Source organism: Falco rusticolus, chromosome 8 (assembly GCF_015220075.1).
Source record: "Falco rusticolus isolate bFalRus1 chromosome 8, bFalRus1.pri, whole genome shotgun sequence".
Lineage (NCBI taxonomy): Eukaryota > Metazoa > Chordata > Aves > Falconiformes > Falconidae > Falco > Falco rusticolus.
In genome coordinates, this window is record NC_051194.1 from 45,608,716 (window position 1) to 45,626,314 (window position 17,599).

Consider the following 17,599-nt stretch of genomic DNA (forward strand, 5'->3'; position numbering starts at 1 on the left):
TAAACTGGACCAAATAGCTGTCATATGGTTATTACTGCCTTTGACTGAGTGTGGTACAGCTAACAACAGGAATGAATTCAATTTCCCACCACCAATCTGTCGAGCTTCTTCATGGAGCTGGTGCTTTGGGAGGTACCAGCTGAAGGGCTTTCCATTAAAACTCATTTTACTGTCTTCATCTAGTGCATGGCTCAACTTTCCTTCTTTCCTTTCATCTCTGTTTCCTCCTTTAGATTATTTTTCATTATGCCTCCCCCCCCAACATACACACACTTTGCCTTTCATCTCTATATGTATGCTATTCCAGCACTTGTCAGCCCCAGCAGGAGGCACATGGTAGAACCAAGCAATATGATATGTTAGGTGGAAGAAAATATTATTATCAGACGCCTTAGAACAATCATTTATTGTCACACTTTAAAGAGGTCTGCTATGTTATTTATTTTATTATTCTGTATTAGGTACATGGTTTAATTTTACAGGCATTATTAATCACTAAAATACATTACACTTTCAGCCAGGATGTTAACATTTTAAATGCATTCATCTTGTTGCTTTAAACAGAAACAATGGGCCTTCTGCACTGCCCTCCCTCCCCTCTAGTCAATAAATCCTTTCTATTGATTCAGGAAATAACTCTAAGCACTGTTTTATATTTTAAGTTCCACTAGCCACACTCAGCCATATAATTTTGCTTAATAACAAATGGATCTTCTATTTTTGCTGGTTAGTACATATTTGGTTATCAAATTCAGCTTGAAAGTACTGGGTAGAAGGAGCACAAAACCTATAATGGCAGTGAGGCACCACAAGAGATTTCTTAAATGAATGTTACAATAAAATAAAGTATCTGTAAAAAGTGTGTGTGTGTGCACGCGTATAGAAAGCAGCCTCATCAGTAGATGAATGATAAGTGAAAAATCCATCAGTGAGTATGGATTCCCTTGAGCCAGCCTGGATCAACAGACAATATGGATTTTTGATAATTCATGGCTTTGCCATTATTTATTCTCTCCTGAAATACTCCTTGCAAATCTCAGAGAGATAATTAGAGAATTATCATACTGCTTAACTAAGTAGTGCAAATTATATTGTATTCTATGTATCCCAACCCAGGGCAGTATCATTAGTGTTGTTTAATTGTTACAAATACAGTCATCGCATTTTAATAAATTGCCTTCATTGTCAATATCTACAATCGACTATTTATCTTCTGTTAATGTTCGTGGATAGGTTAGTTACCAGGTAATCTTACAGTTAATGTACACCACAATGAAGCAAAATGTAAGAAAATGCAAAGGTCAAAACCATGTTTCTATTATGAAAAAAATGAATGATAATGACATAATTTTTTCAGCTCATCAGGTTCTTTGCTAAGTGCCTCTGTTATTGCCAGATCAGTAGTGTATAACAAAGAAGTGCTTTCTGTAGGCTGCTTCATTAGCCTGCCCTGTAGGACCTCACCTCAGACCTTTCACTAATCTGTTGGCCAGCTCAATAGCCTTGTTAGTTCTATTCACTTCTTCCTGGCAGCGGATTTTCTCAGCTGTAGCTCTCTCAAAGGCAGTGGTTAAGGCAGCCAGGATTGTGTCTAGTTCCTTCAAATAAAAACAGTAAGAAACAACTTTGGACATTGTAGGAACACATAAAAATATTTCTGCTGTCCCATTTTGTATTTCTGAAAGTTAAATTACACAGTGCAAGAAAAGGTGTAAACATTAACCGCACTCAGAATTTGGTCTAGGTCATGCTCCAAAGGTGGGTTCGGGAAAACCTGGGGGAAAATGTAGCTGGTCTTCTGATTTTCCCCACTTGTTCAGAACAGCCTTCAAAATGAAATTACAAACTTGATCTTATATCAGTTAAAAAGGAATGTCACCTTCTCCCAGAGGATTCTGGAACGAAGTGAAATATATTTCTTATTACAGCTGTATATTCTCTACAGGAGATCAAAAACTTGAAAATATGGCTGTTTGGAAACTAAAGAGAACAGAAGGGTTTAAAGATGATAGATAAAATACTTGAAAACACACAAGGCAGTGTCCTTTGCTGACTTGCAGTTAGACTGTGCTTCCCAGAGCAAAACCCATTTCTGAAAATACAGCCTGAAGTCCCCGGCCACTTCGGATTTGGGAGCAAGCAGCTCGGTGTCTGGTCCATCAAAGCATTTAACACAAACAGTCCCACTGGGTCAAAGCCTTAGTTATTCCCAGAGGGAGGAGTGGAAGATAATTCAGCATGGATGACTGAGCATGAGGACAAGGAGAGAACGACATGCGACCCAGGAGAGTCACAGGCAAAGCACCCAAATGACTCCGAGTGCAGAAGACAAGCCGGCTGATAAATGAACCATCAGAAAGGTGCTGTAAGGCTCCAGCATAGCGAGGCACACAAGGAGAGGTGTCGCTGGGTGCTTGTGGACAGAGCGAGTGTCTGGAGCCCAGGGCTGTCCGGGCAGCCAGCAAAACACGCATGAACAAAGTGTGACTCTCTAGCAGCAAACTTGGGCTCAGCAAATAGGTGCCCACGCAGCTCAACCGAACACAGCAGTATTCCCCAGGGAAAGTCAGAGCTGAGCATGGCTCTTGCGAGAAGGCTGTGCGTTCTCCCAGCTGTGCTGCTGACGAGCTCTGTGCACCTTGGGGACGACCAAGGTATGTCGCTGGGAATCTCCCTGGTGCGATGCCGGATAAGCGCCTGAAGTGCCCTATTGCTTCCTGCCTCAAGGCAGCATGAGGCGGTACCTGTGTGCGTTACAGGACACAAAAAGGAACTAACTGGGTGACGGCACAGGTAGGTATGTCATTGGGAAGGTTTGCAAAAACAGAGTAAATTACAGAACAAACATTTCGAAACAGGGCCCAAAGATATTTCTTCTCTTTAAAGAAGGGGCTTTACAGCACCCACCCAGCCTACAGGGAGTCAGGAGTGCACGCACAGAGCTGGGGCACGTTACCTGCTGCCTTTGTGTGCCTCCGTGCAGGGGGAGAGCAGGCAGTACCTGCGTTAGAAATGTGCCCTGTCAGCAAGGCTGAGCGAGGCACACCAGCCCAGTCCTGGCCCTCCTTCTGCACAGGGAAGACCCAGGCGCTGACTGGAACTCACCGTGCGTGAAGGCAAGCATCTGCTGTCATCCCGAGGCATGTCGTGCGGCTGCAGAGGCTGGGGATGTGGTCCAATCATTTACCTGAAACTTAAAAATGTGAGTGATGAATTGTACTGGCAAATACCTTTGTGGCAAATACAACGAATCATGCTCAAAATACCTCAGACAGAGAAAGGTCTTATAAATAATTAATTGAATTTGAGAGGCCCCTAAAATGACCAAAAAAACCAGCTTTTAAAAAACATCAAGTGGTCCTGACTTTAAAGTTCAGGTCCTTGGCCCAACCAGGATTCCAGCTTTCCCTGAGATTTCCACTTCCCACTGCAGTGCGCTCCTACAAAGCTTGTTGCTGGATACGTATATACATTGCCTATACACAAATGACGGCTGACAAATGGGTAGCAATAGGTCTGCGAGTGAGATCAAGGACCAGCACTTAGGCACTGAACCTAAGGGGACGGAGAGAGAAAAAAGCGAAAAAGCTACCTGCTGTGCTGAGCATGATGCTGCAGCTCTCATGGCGGGGAGCAGAACTTGCTTGAAGCTGTTTTTAGCAGGTCGTTCAGGAACTAGGAATGATTTTATACTGCAGTTTTGGCTCTACTGAGCCAGGCTGAAACACATTGTGCACTACCCTGCCCTCAGACCATTCAGTGTTCGGCAAGTCTTGTAAAAGAGTAAAATAAAAAGGAGGTATCTGAAGCAAAAATATAAGTGGACAACAGAGACATAAAAGATAGATATATATATGTGGTTAAACAATGGAAGAACAATTCCAGTTCATGCAGGTCAAACCTGGGACTTGTGAATGGTGCCAGAGACAGTGAAAGTGGCGGCGTGTGGATGGGCAGGAGCTGCATGGGAATGGGAAGTGGCAAGCTCCTCCACAAATTTTTTCAAGGTTTTTGTCATATGAAACATTGTGTCCCAGGAAAGGTATGTGGCTCACTGTTGGGTGCCACTTTCTCCCTCTCACCTTTTTCTACCTCATTTGCAACGTGAGCACCCCTTCCCAGTACCCCTGCTCAGCTGGTAAGTTGTCTGTGGTGGGGAACGGATTTGGGCAAGGACAGAGAGGCCAAACTGCAGGTAAAGAGCGAAGCTGCGCAGCACTGCTCCCTGTTCAAATGGAAACCCAGAACAATCAGGCCCTTAATGTTTTACAATTCATTTGACTATCCACATTTTGACTTTCTGTAAATAATGTGCTAAATGGATAAAAGAAGATACCATTTTTCCTTCTTTCCCCTGAGTTACTGATAACAAGACAAGTTCCTTCCCTTACAGTTTGTGCATATAAATGTGATTAATGTAAAAAAAAAAAAATTAAAGTGCCAAAATCTCTTTCTCTCTCTCTCTCTCTCTCTCTTTTTTTTAAAGCATTGCCCTTTTCAAAACAAGGGGAAATTCAGTATAGTTTCAGTGCCACAGTGATCAAACAGTGTCACATCACTATGGCAATTGCTGCCCAGGCCAGGAATACAGATCAGCTTTAATTGTGCAACGCCTTATTGCTGGTGCATGTCAATCAGAACCTATGAATTGAGAAAAATTTGCTCTGTTCATTCTGTTAAATGATGTATCCAATTAAACCTGTTAGAATTCATGATCTTCAGTCAAGGTTAAATGAAAGTAGTTACTCCTGTCAGCTAGGTGATTAAATGCTGCCTACATCAGGCACATTTATGTGCAAAATTAAAATTTTGGTATAAAGCATGAATCTTTATGCATGCCAGTTAATTATCTTGCGGTTCCTCCATTTATTAAATGCCCACTGCATTTCTTCTTAATCATCAGCTTCCTTTCAAAACTTATTTCATACTCTACATTATACCAAATTTCAATGTTTAAAATGAAATGCTTTCTCAATGAAAACTTCCTCTTTTCAAGGGTTTGGCTGTTGCTATGTTACTAAAGATGGCCATTAACAGTTTTTTTAGCCATTATGCAGAAGGTCTATTTGTGTTGTTTTGTTCGATTCTGAGAGCGTGATAGGAATCCCTGGAGCTGCTGCTGTTGGGCAGTTCCTCCTTCCCAGAACTATTTGAGTTCTGCTGCACATCAGCCAACTTCAGCACATGACAAGGGCAGCGGTAAAACTAACAGCAGTTGTGCTGCTGCTTCCACACGCAGGAGTGGGAAGGCAACAGGGCAGTGCAGCACCGCAGGGCACGCGTGATGCCAGCCGCCGGGCCCTGCTGCCCACTGTCCTCAGCAGCGGGGCCAGCAAATCCAAGCTGGACCTGCTGGGACCAGAGGCACCACAGCTGCCAGGCAGGGCACCGCTGATGCCCTTCGCTGAGGGCTCGGAGGGCTGGCCCCCTTCCTTCTGCCAGCCTGTGGAGCTGTTTCTGTATTCCCTTTGGTTTGGCAATGTGATGTGTCCTGTGTGCCCTAGGCAGTTACCATATTGCAATATCATATTTTAATTAGAAGAAAAATTATGTGTTGCATGCTTGAATTACATTAAATTGCATATTTATATTTATAAGACACAGTATTGGCAGAATTTAAACACTACGTGAATTGAGGAACCAGAATTCAGGTGTATTATAGCGATTTGTAGCTGAAACATTTGCTAGAAATACGTACAAAGCAGAGCAGTACCAAATGCTAATTTAATACCCTAAGACAACGCTCTGTGCTCTTACAAGCACAATTTCTCATATTCCATGAGAGCATTTATCCCCTTTCATTATGAAAAGGTATTAAGAACCTTTGTTACAAACAAGCAACATAAAAAATATGTCATACCGCTTATGACTACTAATGAATAATATCATTTAAAATAGACTTGGAAATAAACTAGTATAACACTTTCTACTAAACCATTACTATAAATATGCACAAGGTTGTTATTAAAGATAAATGCACACAGTAATTTTCTACTTGTAGGTTTTACAGGTATAATTTCGAATCATACAATATTTTTTAAAACACATCACAGGGATGGAAACCAACAGAAAGACTGACTGGCAGCGATTCCTTGTGATCAATATGTGATGTCTCCATCTATCTTTGAGGGCCCACATAAATTATATCGTGGTAGTGTGAACCTTCAAGACGGGTGATGTGATTAACTTGTTCAGGGTCACAACGGGGAGCGCCTGATCAGAAGGATTTTACACCTGTGGCACCGCGTAGCCGCAGCCGCCCGTGCAGGGACCCGGTGGGTGCCCGGTGCTCTGCCGGGGCGCGGGGAGGCTGCGGGCAGCCAGCCTCCGCTTCACGGGCCGGAGGGGCAGCTCGTTTTCCCTGCACCGTGTGTGCCCACAGTTTAGAGAGCTGTTCGGTGGCACACGGAGGTACGAGTGTCGGGCAGAGCTGTGCCGAGCCCCTGAGCCCCCCGGGAAGCCACGGCACAGCCAGCAGCGGTGGCTGCTCCAGCCTCCCCTTCCCAGCCGCAGCAGCCTCTCTGCTCCAGGCCCCAGCGAAGCGGCAGCAGACAAAAGACCCCTCCTCTCCTGCTCCCCTATCAGCTGCAAATAATGGACTTCTCTCTCCTGGCAGCTGCGGAGAAAAACACAGATATTTTTTCCTTTTTGTTCAGCAAATATAAGCTGTAAGTTAAAGCCCGACATCTTTAGATACCTCAACAAAAGAGGAAAAAAGGGAATCTTCACACTCACAGAGAATAATTCCTCAGGGGTCTGGCAGGAGACAGTGACGCTCCAGGGAAGGTAGTTGGAGAATAAGCCTCTTTGCAGGTTTCTGGGATGTCTGTTGCTGAACCGCTTCAACTCACTTGGACCATCTAGAACTTACATTTAATCCCATTCTTCTTTCTCTACATGTTCTTACTTTTGCTCCCGTCCTCTAAAACCAGATATCATAAGCTGTGAACCCCAGGTCCAATATGCCTTAATGTCACCCCTTGAAACAATACTGGCAGGACAATTTATTTCTGCTCAAAACAATTTCCCCATCTTAAAATTGTGATTGTTAGGTTAACATCCCATTGAGATGAGAGAAGAAAAGAGCTGCAGTTGCAGGTTGTGTCTAAAATTTTAAGGAAGGCAAGCTGCACTGATTTATCCTTGGCATACTGTTTTATATCCATAAGAGCAAAAAACTTCTTTTTAGTGGCAGATTAAATTGTGCAGAAACTGACTGACACTGATAAGGCAAACATCGCAGTCTGCTTAAACAGGCTGAGAGCTGCACATCAAAGACTGCTTGGCCACCAGAATGTAAGTGTGTACAAACACACTCGCTGGTTTATTTGGTTTCATAAGCAATTTTATCTTAGAGACACATATAAAGCAATATAATAAAATAAAATTAGCATGGGATTACCTATTTTTAGTAGACAGATTTACGAAGAATTTGTGGTTTAGATTATAGTCATTTTCAGGAAACTTACTTAGAAAGTAATTAAGCATATTTTATCCATTAATTCATATTTTTTTTGTTTTGCATTGTGCTACTGAAATAAAACTAAAAACTATGGAATGGAAGGAATTTTTTTAACTGATTATTATAAATGAATAGAACAAGGGTTGTTAATGTTTGTCATTTTCCTTATCTGTACACATGAATATGTTATATGCTCATTTCCATTGCAAATAGAACATCAGAATGATCATCGCAAACTGAAATATACTGTACATTTAATTTCTTCATTTCTTTGAAAATACCACTGACAAAAATAATCAATTGCTACTATTCTTCTACTAAAGCTTTGCAGCTCCATGGAAATTGAGTGAATTAGTAGTGTCCATCCAGAATAAAGCAGGCAACATACTCTGGAGGGTCATTATTATTCACTGCTGAAACAAAGTCAGCCTGTGGAGCCCTGAACCATGACTGGGCAATTGCACAAGGCACTGTACAAACATGTGGCCGCCCTGTTTCTTGCACACCTCTGCTCCATCTTCCTCACGTTTAAGGAAACAAAATAAAAGCAGAAAGATGTGACTGCTTACCACAGCTACACCAGTGAGTAAATACTGAAGGAAAAGAACTATTTGAGATAAAGGACAAGGTTGTCATAAGAACGAATGTGTATAAAATGGCTGTGAATACATTTAGAGCGGCAATTAGGAGGTTTCTATCCATCGGAGTGGTGAGGTTCTGGAGTAGCATTCCTATAGGAGCCATGGGGCACAAGGAACCTCCCAAGGGTTAAGGAAAAACACACTCTCTTTGGGAAAGAGATTACAGACTTTAGCTTTCTGTTTACTATTCTGTGATTACTTTGCAAAGTTTACTTCACTCCTCCTCATTTGGCCCTAGAGACTTCCAGAACGTATTAATTAATTAAAAAATACAGTGAGAGATAGTGCTTAGCCTGGAGTGTTTTTTTCATCACAGAAAAAAGAACCAAAGGAAGAACGAGCTGTAAGAGCAAGCGTCAACTCTGAGCTTAGAATGACATTCAGAGGTACAGAAAAAAGCTACTCAAGATGGAAGGAGGACTGGTATTCTTCACATAATGATGAGGCTCTGTTGGCCAGAAAATGAAAAATATGTAGAATAAATACACAGGAATAAAACTATAGGATGAATACATAACAGGAACATAAACCACACCCTTCTGAACTGAGTGGAACTGACATCCATGTACGCTTGTTTTACTGCTAATGGGACACTGGGTCATACCCCGAAACCCCTTACTTATGCAAGTAATCCCACTAAAATCAATGGGAAGCCGTGACTGTAATGACTGCTTCCTTGTCTCTGCTAGGGATTGCAAGGTCAGGTCCATTTTCTGTGCAATATTGGATGAATGCTAGAAAATCAATACCTCTATTGAGACGACTTCTTTTGGAGTAAAAATAAACCTGGATCATTTTGAGTTCATATGTTCATTGTTCCTGTTTTTATAAATTCCTTTTGAAAGCAAAATGGTCAAATCAAAACGAGTGAAATGCTCACCTTTCTGGTGTGTTTTACAGCTTGTTGTTATACCTAGCTTTGTAATGCCATAAAGGTTAAAGGCAATTTTGTAGTTTCTTTGAATTTATTTTCTATCAGTTAAAATAGATATACGCTCAAGGTCACTGTTTTATGATATTTTTGTTTTAGCAATTCCCCCCTATTCAAATGACTGAGGACTGAGGGATGGGTGGAGGGAAACAGAACGCTGGCGTCTGTTGTTTCAGGAATTTTGCTATATTATGGAAAAAATTTTGGTATTTTTGCCATAGAAAATTCAAAGGAAGGAGTTTCTTTTTTAATAAAATATTTCAGTGCAGTTGCAGAAATATAACTCATTGTTATGGAGCACTGCTTTGGTAGCATGGAAAAAATTTACTCAATTTTGTTCACATTACAGGTTATTATTGTACTTCAATCACTGTGGAGCACCTTCAACTATCACTTTGTTTGAAATGTCTAAACCTAGCTTGGTATCCTTATTCTTAGTTTGCTACTAATCTACAATCACACCAACTTGTAACTGTGTCCAAATCGAATTTTCAGACAGAAATACGTTAAATCCCTGCATTTGGTTGCCTTATGCTTCACTTGTGGTGAGTCAAAAGGAAGTTATGATTAATTCAAGGCATACAAATAAACTGTTTTCAAGGTTGTCTAATAGCTTCAGGTTGTTCTGCAGCAATGGCAAGCCCTTGGCTTGAATGAGAGTCTGAGACCCATTTCATTATGTTGGAGGTGTGATCAGCTTCATGTCTGGCACGCATAGCAGACTGCAGTAGAATTCAAACAGTGGCTATAAAAGGCATCATATCACGGAAAGTAACAGTAATTCCTTTAACTGTGGTTACTATCAGAATACCTTAGAAATCTAAAGCCTGCCAATGAAGAGGCTAAAGAATAGTAGCTGGTGGGATTTCTCCCAGAGAAAGTTCCTTAAAGTTTTGAGAAAATGCATCCCAAATCCACTCCGCATTCATGGAACCCTAGACCTGAAGCGTTTGGTTGACCCAGCTCAAGTATGTTTCCTGAGGAATTTTATTTAGCAAGTATCAATGGAAGGATGAGTTCTCTTTCAATCCCACTTAATGGGAATTTTGGATGATCAAGAAATAAAACTGCTTTGATACCCAGGGTTCAGCTAAGGCAATTGTGTTTTTCCTGGGTCCAATACAAAAGTATGGACTTACCCTAGGATTCCAGCTCAGCTGGATTTATTGGCGTGCTGGGCAGCAAATCCAAGGATGTGTTCAGTGCTCACTCCCTTTTACCCAGCTCTGCGCAGCCTGTTTCCCACCTGCTGTGTGACACATTAGCCATAACTTCTTCCACTCTTGCACCACTGAACAAGTGCCTGTAGTTTGGCTCTATGACTGCTAACAACATTACTGACGAAGCAATGCTCCACAATGTATAACAGTAAGCTGTTGTAACACATATTTACCTAATAACATACGCTTTTCAGATGCACTATGCTTGTATTGTTTTCGGAGCGGTATTGCTCATACAACAAATTTACTAGCATTAACATTCTTAATAGTACAAAAAATGTAATTGAAAATCCAGGAAAACAATTGGGACCATTAAAACCTCACACACGCACAGCACAATACTACAGCAAGTGATCACCAGCGTCTTCACCGTGTGCCCTGCTTTACTTCGTTACCTGCTTGTTATATTATTCATGAAAAAAAGCTAACCCAGAGCCCAAAGCAGTGGACACCATACCATCTATTTTTTAACTAACTGTGGTGCCTACAGGATAAGAATAAAAGTATTCCAGTTCTAGGAGAAGTATAAAAATTAGGCATCAAAACAGGTCAGATACTTACATATATCTTTTTGATGTGCTCATATGATAGGAGAGCGGATTGATAAAGGACAGAAGAAATGCTAAATATGCACCATGACAAACAGTGAAAAATTAAGTAGTGTAACTAACATTAATTACACTCTAGTAAGATGAATAGGCTGCTCATCATTAATGAGAATGTACACCTTTGTCTAAGTTTCACATCTACCTGTGATAAATGTGCTAATGGCGATAAAATACATCATAGTAACATTTGAATTAACAGCACACTAATAGATTGACATACAAGTATGAATAAAGCATTTAATCATAAACATTGTACCACACCTAACAGCAAATTTTCTTTTCTGCATATATATCAAGCAAAATGGGTAAACATTACAACCTTATTTTAGCCGATGCTGAGATAATCTAATAGTATTACCTCATACTATCCCAATATTTGTAATCCAGATTATTAGATACTTAAACAGTGTTTTCTGGGAGACATTCAGGCAGTTTAATTAAAGAGTAAGGGGGATTTCTGAATAGAAAGGGTGGGGCTTTATCTCAGTACAAACTACCCACTGACTGTTGCCCATGTGGCAGGGATGGAATATCCAAGCAATCTTTATGATGGGTTGACTCCAATGCCTATTAAAGGATTGACTTTAATTTATGCTTAATGAAAAGCAAAGCAAGCCTACAACACTTACCTGTATCTTTAGCAGCCTTTCCCTCCTGCATGTCCCGTGCCTTTCTCCTGGCAGAGAGGCAGGGGGGTGCTTGAGCCGGGCACGCAGCGTGGACAGCCAGCACTGCCTTCTGTGCCTGAGGAGCCAGAGCCGCAGGCAGCTGCAGCCTCCCCATGTTGGAGAAGCTGGATGGGCAGCTGCCACGCTGTGCCCTGTGCCTCCGTAGCAGCCCTATGGGGACGGTCCTGCGGGTGGCCATGGTGACCTCTCCCACTCCACCCACTGCCGTCTGAACGGCTCCCGAGCACCTGGGCCTGGAAGGCACTTCTGCTCATCCGGGAAGAGCCGCCTTGCAGCACAGCTACGCTGCCCAATGCCACCACCGAGAAGCACGTGAAGTGCTTGTGCTCTGTTACAGGGTCTCAGGCGGGGGCGAGCAGGGACTCCCAGCTGAGCAGCTGTGAGAGGCAGCTGGAAGTGAAGACCTGTGACACTGCTCCAGCCAGACTCACAGCACAACATCTCACTGGTCTCCCCTGGAAGATGAGACTTCGGTCCTTTTGGCTAACCAGTGATTTCTGCTGGGCACGGAGCCAGAGCACAAAGCACTAACTGGCACAAGCTTTCCTCCTCACCCAGGGCCAAAGCTCCAAGCGTGGCTGGGAAGAGGGATGGATTTCACTGCCCATCTTCTTCTCTCATGAGCCATTCCCAAAGTCTCCATTTCAATGAAGAGCTGAGCTTGGCAGGCAGCAATGAGAAAGCGGAGAGGTGAAGAACAGGAGGAACCTGCAGGCTCAGTAGTAGCAAGCAGGGCTCTGCTACGGGTAAGACTAGCAAATGGCATAAAGACCGGCTGTAATTCACAGAGCAAACATTGTGAATTAGTTAAACATTGTCAAGAGGGAATTGCTTTAGCCTAATACTTTCCAGAAGATCATTCAAACAGTGCAAGATCATCAGTGTATTTTTAATGCAATTAAGCAGATGGTTTAAAATACTTTAATTACTGCCAGGGCTCACCTAGGCTGCATGGTAGATGACACTGGACTTGTGCAATGCCTGATACAAAATTCTGTTATAAAATCCTAAGAGACAGTATACAAGCAACGTACACTACTCAAGCACAACTGATCTATCTGCATGGACCACAGAAAGGTTCTGCAGAAGGTCGGCAGGCCTGCGGACACAAGTGAAAAATCGTGCCTGCTGCTATTCTTGTAAACTGCGCTGCCAAGGCGACTTGGGCTCGTTATCTGCTGGGGGAGGCTACTGCAGCATCCCAGGGGGAAGGAAGTCCCCACATGCAGAACAAGGCACGCACACGTGGCCAAAGCACTTCAGTCTAGCTTTCCTCTTCTATCTAAACTGACAAATTGCTCCAGGAAATCTGGAAGTCTTGACAGCTAATGTAGGGATTTCAAACTGTTTATATATTTTATACTATTCTACTGCAGCATAAGCAAGCCAGCCAGCAATATAATATGGTATGACTGCACTGGTAGTTGCCGTGCTCACATTGAAAACATACAGTTTAGTCTTTCTTTGTTACACTAAATGGTACATTACCCTAGTGCTGTTTTCCTTCGCATTCCAGCTGGCAACTTATTGATTAGGGGAACACTTCTGAGCTTTTCCCTCCCATGCAATAATCTTTATAATTTCACATTTCTAAATGCTAAAAGTGCACTAATGCAAGTGGGAAGAGTTTCCTCTGCTATTTCACATACTTGAGAAGATGTTATTGATTCATATGCTCTGCTCCGAAAGTGCTTTGTGAAGGCAGTAAGTATTATTATTTTCATTTTAGCAAGCAGGAAAATGGCACACAGATTGCCCAAGGTCACCCTGCAGATCAGTGAGAGAACCAGGATTAAATTCAGATCTTCTGGGTCCCTGTGCAGACTATTCTGCTGAGCTATTTTTGGAAGGTCAGAACACTCCAAATGAAGCACGGCCATGATACACAACCCATTCTCACATTTTAAAAATAATTTATGACATTCAAAACATTTTTTCTCCAGTACCTTTTAATGGCTATAAGCATGAAGTGAGTTCTTTGTGTTAACAAAAGAAAAGCTGAAAAAAGCAAAATTTAAAAATTTCGAGCTGAAGAAACTTACAACAGTTTAGCTCCTACCTCCTGGACTCTAATGATGTTAACAACCCAAGCAGCAGCAGCTGAAATTTTGCTTGCACAAATTTTGAGTTGAACTCTGGGTCACAGAGATAATCTTCTTTTACTGTTTTACCAATAACTGCAGAAATGTATTCGTTATCAAAATTAATATGCTTTTGCGGAAAACCATCTACCTAGGGAAAAAAACCAAAAAGATATGTGAAGATTTACTAATCAGGTGATAAAATTTGAAGCTTGTGGAAATTTCAATATGTGCCACAAAGATACCAGCTTGGTAAGTTGTGGATCAGTATCAGCAATGGTAAAAAAATGTTTCAAATAGGTTTTTAATACATATTTGGAATGTTAAGTTTGGCTATTTCTTCTGACACTAAATCTGTTCTTTCCAAACATGTGACCTGAAAATACAAGTATGTAGCCACAGTATCATGAGATTTAACTAGTGAAACCTAAAAAATGTATTAGTACAGAGACCTCACATAGACAGAAAGCAAAATATAGTTCATGTATTTAAATATTCTGTTATGTTTGTTAAAAAGAAAAAAACAATTACAAATTCTAAAGGACAGCCTGGGGTTTTTACTGTCAATATATAGCATATAACACTCTGTTCTGGTCTTTACTTTGCGTAAGCAACTCCCATGGATGTCAGTATGTTAAGACTAACTGCAGGGAACTATTTTCCCATGGATCCTGTTGCTATTTTCAAATGGATAATGCTGTCTTCTTAAGCCCACAGTTCTGAGTATCTTTAGTATTAGGCGTTTCCTTCTTATACAGGCTTGTTCTCTGATCTCAACAAGTCTTCTGGGTAATCTAGCAATTTGCTAACAGCAGCCTCATAAAGAAAAATAACACAAAGCTTTCATTTCACATGCAAACTATGCAAATATTGTATATCTCAATAATGTGTTTTGCAATCACTGTTTTAAATGTCTGTGATCCTGGGGATATTCTAGCTGTTCCAGGATATGGGAAACAATTCATCTCTGGAGACAAACTTTACTTAATTGGACTAATGACCAATTTACTAACATGAACTGCACTTGAAACATGCAGTAATTTATTTCTTTTATTCACCAGGGACTGTTGTCTTTCTGAAATAGATCAGTAAGAAACCAAAGTAACAAAATATTTTTGATTCGTTACTTTGCAGAAATGTAATTTTTAAATGTGTCATCTAAATGAGGTATTAACTCCAGTGGGTCAATCATTAACTTAATTTTAAGCAACAACTTGAATTGTCTTATTTTCTTCACTGATCAATAGATCAAACTGGGTCTTCCAACTAGTGGCATGAATAATCCCTGGGATAGAACTGATTACAAAACTACTAATGATTAATAACTCAGGATAAACTGAAACTTCACTTATACAGTAGTCAAGATATGATCTTCACACATAGCATTTCCTGCCACGCTTTGTATTCCCACATGGGACTTCTGCAGAAGGCTGTGTGTGCAGCCCTGCACAGACACTGCCTTAAAGTATACTGGAAGACAGAGAGCTGAAAAACCCATACCCCTTTGAGGCTTTCAGCAGTTTTATAGTCAGCTATGACAGTCAATTATTTTACTTTATAATTTCAGTATGTTGTTACTTTGCATGACCATCAACAAATTTCCAGTCACTCCTTCTATTGGAAGACTGGGGTTATATTCTCAAAGATATGGATAGTGGCATCCGGAGAGGTTGAAATATAAATGTGTTCCCCCACATACCTGTCTCAATTTTAAACCAGTAAGGACCAATACCACCAGCCTTTGACTGTCCATCGCACCAAGGGGGACAGAGCAATTTGTGAAGTGTGTATCAGTATCTTCACCTCAGAACCGTCAACTGTATTTTTGTAATTACTCTGTCCTTTACACCACGACCAAATTAAAGAGAGGCATAGCTGGTATTCTTACTCTCTCACTCAGAAAAGAATTGTTCAATCTAATATGATGGGAAGTGTGTCTTTTTCCTGATGTGCATTTTGAACTCTTTTTATTTATACTTCTCAATCATTTAACTTTAGACAACCTGGAGAAAAGAGCAGGGACTGAAGGCTGGAGCACAGCCTGGATGCTCTAAGTCTGCTATACCATGATTGCAGTATTGCTGCTGGGGACTGCCACAAGACCACTCACAATAACTGTTACTTCACTCACCTGAAGGCATCCAGCGCGTCATCTAGTCTTGTTCTCAGCCTAACCTGTCGGCAGGGGTTATACAGTTACACTGCTCCTGGCAATTAGAAAAGAAATCCACAATGTTTTTCTTCCCGTGAAAGCTTCTGAAAACATTTGTGGTTTCCCTTTCAGGTATGTGAGGCACAAAGAAAATTCTTTTTCTTCTAGGAAATCTATTATCTATCTATACATTAAAGATCCATTAATGACAAAATTCTTCTTCTCTCCACAATAAACAGCTATTGATACATAACAAGTGTAAGGCTTTGGAACTTTACTCTCTATTCTGGATCTCATGAGAGCTACTACAGAATGAATGAGGATCGGAACCTTACACAGGATAGGTAGGATTCACTCTGCCCATGCCACCCCATGAAGCTAGCTTTAAAATGTGCTGGTGCTTAACAGAGGTTGCAAAGGACGCAATGTTGAAACTGAACCTTTGGTGCCTGACACTATCAGGTACATGAAATTCATCAGCATGATAAGTGTTCCCCTCATGCATTATCAATAGCCATCTTTCTTACATGGTATGAAATTAATCTTTCACTTGAAGCAACTTTCTCTTGGTCACTATATCTTATTTCTTGGAGACAAATGGACAGGATGTGCTACAGAGAGAAATCCAGCACAAAGGAGATGAAGCAATGCAAACAGGCATGCTGTAAACTTCCCACCATCTACCTCTTTGGCATCTCAACACCACTGTCACCAGCTGCTCAGCAGAATGATGAAATTTAGTATTTCCCAAATCTCAAGCAAAGCGAACAGGAATTTTTCCCTCTTCACACATGGGCGTTATTGGGAAATTGCAGGCCTCCAAGGCATGGCAAGAACAGGGTACGATGTGGGTAGGCATTAGCTCCTCTTAGAACTGCCTACGTACTTTAGAGCAAGCAAAGCTGACCACTCTGCTCTCAGCTGTGGTTGTCTGATATGGTTCAGTCCAAACAAGCCCGATAATGACATCACTCTCAAGGGCTGGCACAGGGTTGCAATAATAGTACATGTCAGGCTGAAATTTGTGAAGCTTCTTTGGAGAAAGATTTTCTGTGGCACCCATCTGGGGAATCTGGGGTTTTGACATGCTTCTTGGAGTCTTTATGTTTCCTAAAAACATATTGACATTTAAGAAGTATATTCTTTGGCAATATTTAAATACACCACATTTTGCAGAAGTAAGATGGCAAAGGGGCTTGCAATTAACTTGGGAACATTTTTGGAATTTGACAAGCTCCTGCCATTTCTGTGATCTTTGATATTTTCTTGAAATACCACTAGAAAACCTGTGCTTAGCAATAAAACCTCATTTAGTTGGACTGTTCAAATAAACCACATTTCTTAAACGTGCTCATATTCACCTTTTCAATTGCTGCCTTCAGGAATATCTTTGCAGTTTTCCAGCCTCAGTCCTCTCGATTTTTTCCCTTGGAAACACAAGGCTCCACGATGCTGCATTGTACTGGTAACAGTTGGAGTAGATTCAGGAAAGTTCTCAAATCTGTCAGGTTTACCTAAAAGATTACAAAGCTCAGTTGTAAGAAGTATAGATCCAAAACTTACAACTGGTGAAAAATATTCTTATCATTCTACCACAGACCAAGAAATAGAGACACATTTTTGTATTTAAATATTTAAGGCAGTATTTTCTGCATTAAGAGCAGGGTCAGCTTTAGCAAGGTCATCTTTAGACTCTTGTTGCTGTTTCACAACTTTTGCCTGAGTAGCAACAACCTGGAAAATATCACACCTCCATTTTCACACCCACTGCAGTCATGCTGCATGGCAAACAATGATTAGAAACAAATGTATTTA

At 41.2% G+C, this 17,599-nt stretch overlaps 1 protein-coding gene and 1 long non-coding RNA gene across 2 annotated transcripts; both read right to left on the reverse strand.

Annotated features, from left to right (window-relative positions):
- Window positions 1–461: 461 nt before the first annotated feature.
- On the reverse strand, window positions 462–3,502 carry LOC119152624. Its single transcript, XM_037398163.1, has 2 exons — window positions 3,106–3,502; window positions 462–2,744 (listed from the first exon to the last, which is right to left on the reverse strand). Exons 1-2 carry the CDS (start codon window positions 3,181–3,183, stop codon window positions 2,169–2,171), a joined length of 654 nt encoding a protein of 217 aa, XP_037254060.1. The 5' UTR covers window positions 3,184–3,502; the 3' UTR covers window positions 462–2,168.
- A 10,001-nt stretch (window positions 3,503–13,503) lies between these two features.
- LOC119151999 lies at window positions 13,504–17,284 on the reverse strand. The gene is made up of 3 exons (XR_005105642.1): window positions 17,146–17,284; window positions 15,764–15,839; window positions 13,504–13,783 (listed from the first exon to the last, which is right to left on the reverse strand). It is a non-coding gene; the product is annotated as an uncharacterized LOC119151999 (long non-coding RNA).
- Between the last annotated feature and the right edge of the window lie 315 nt (window positions 17,285–17,599).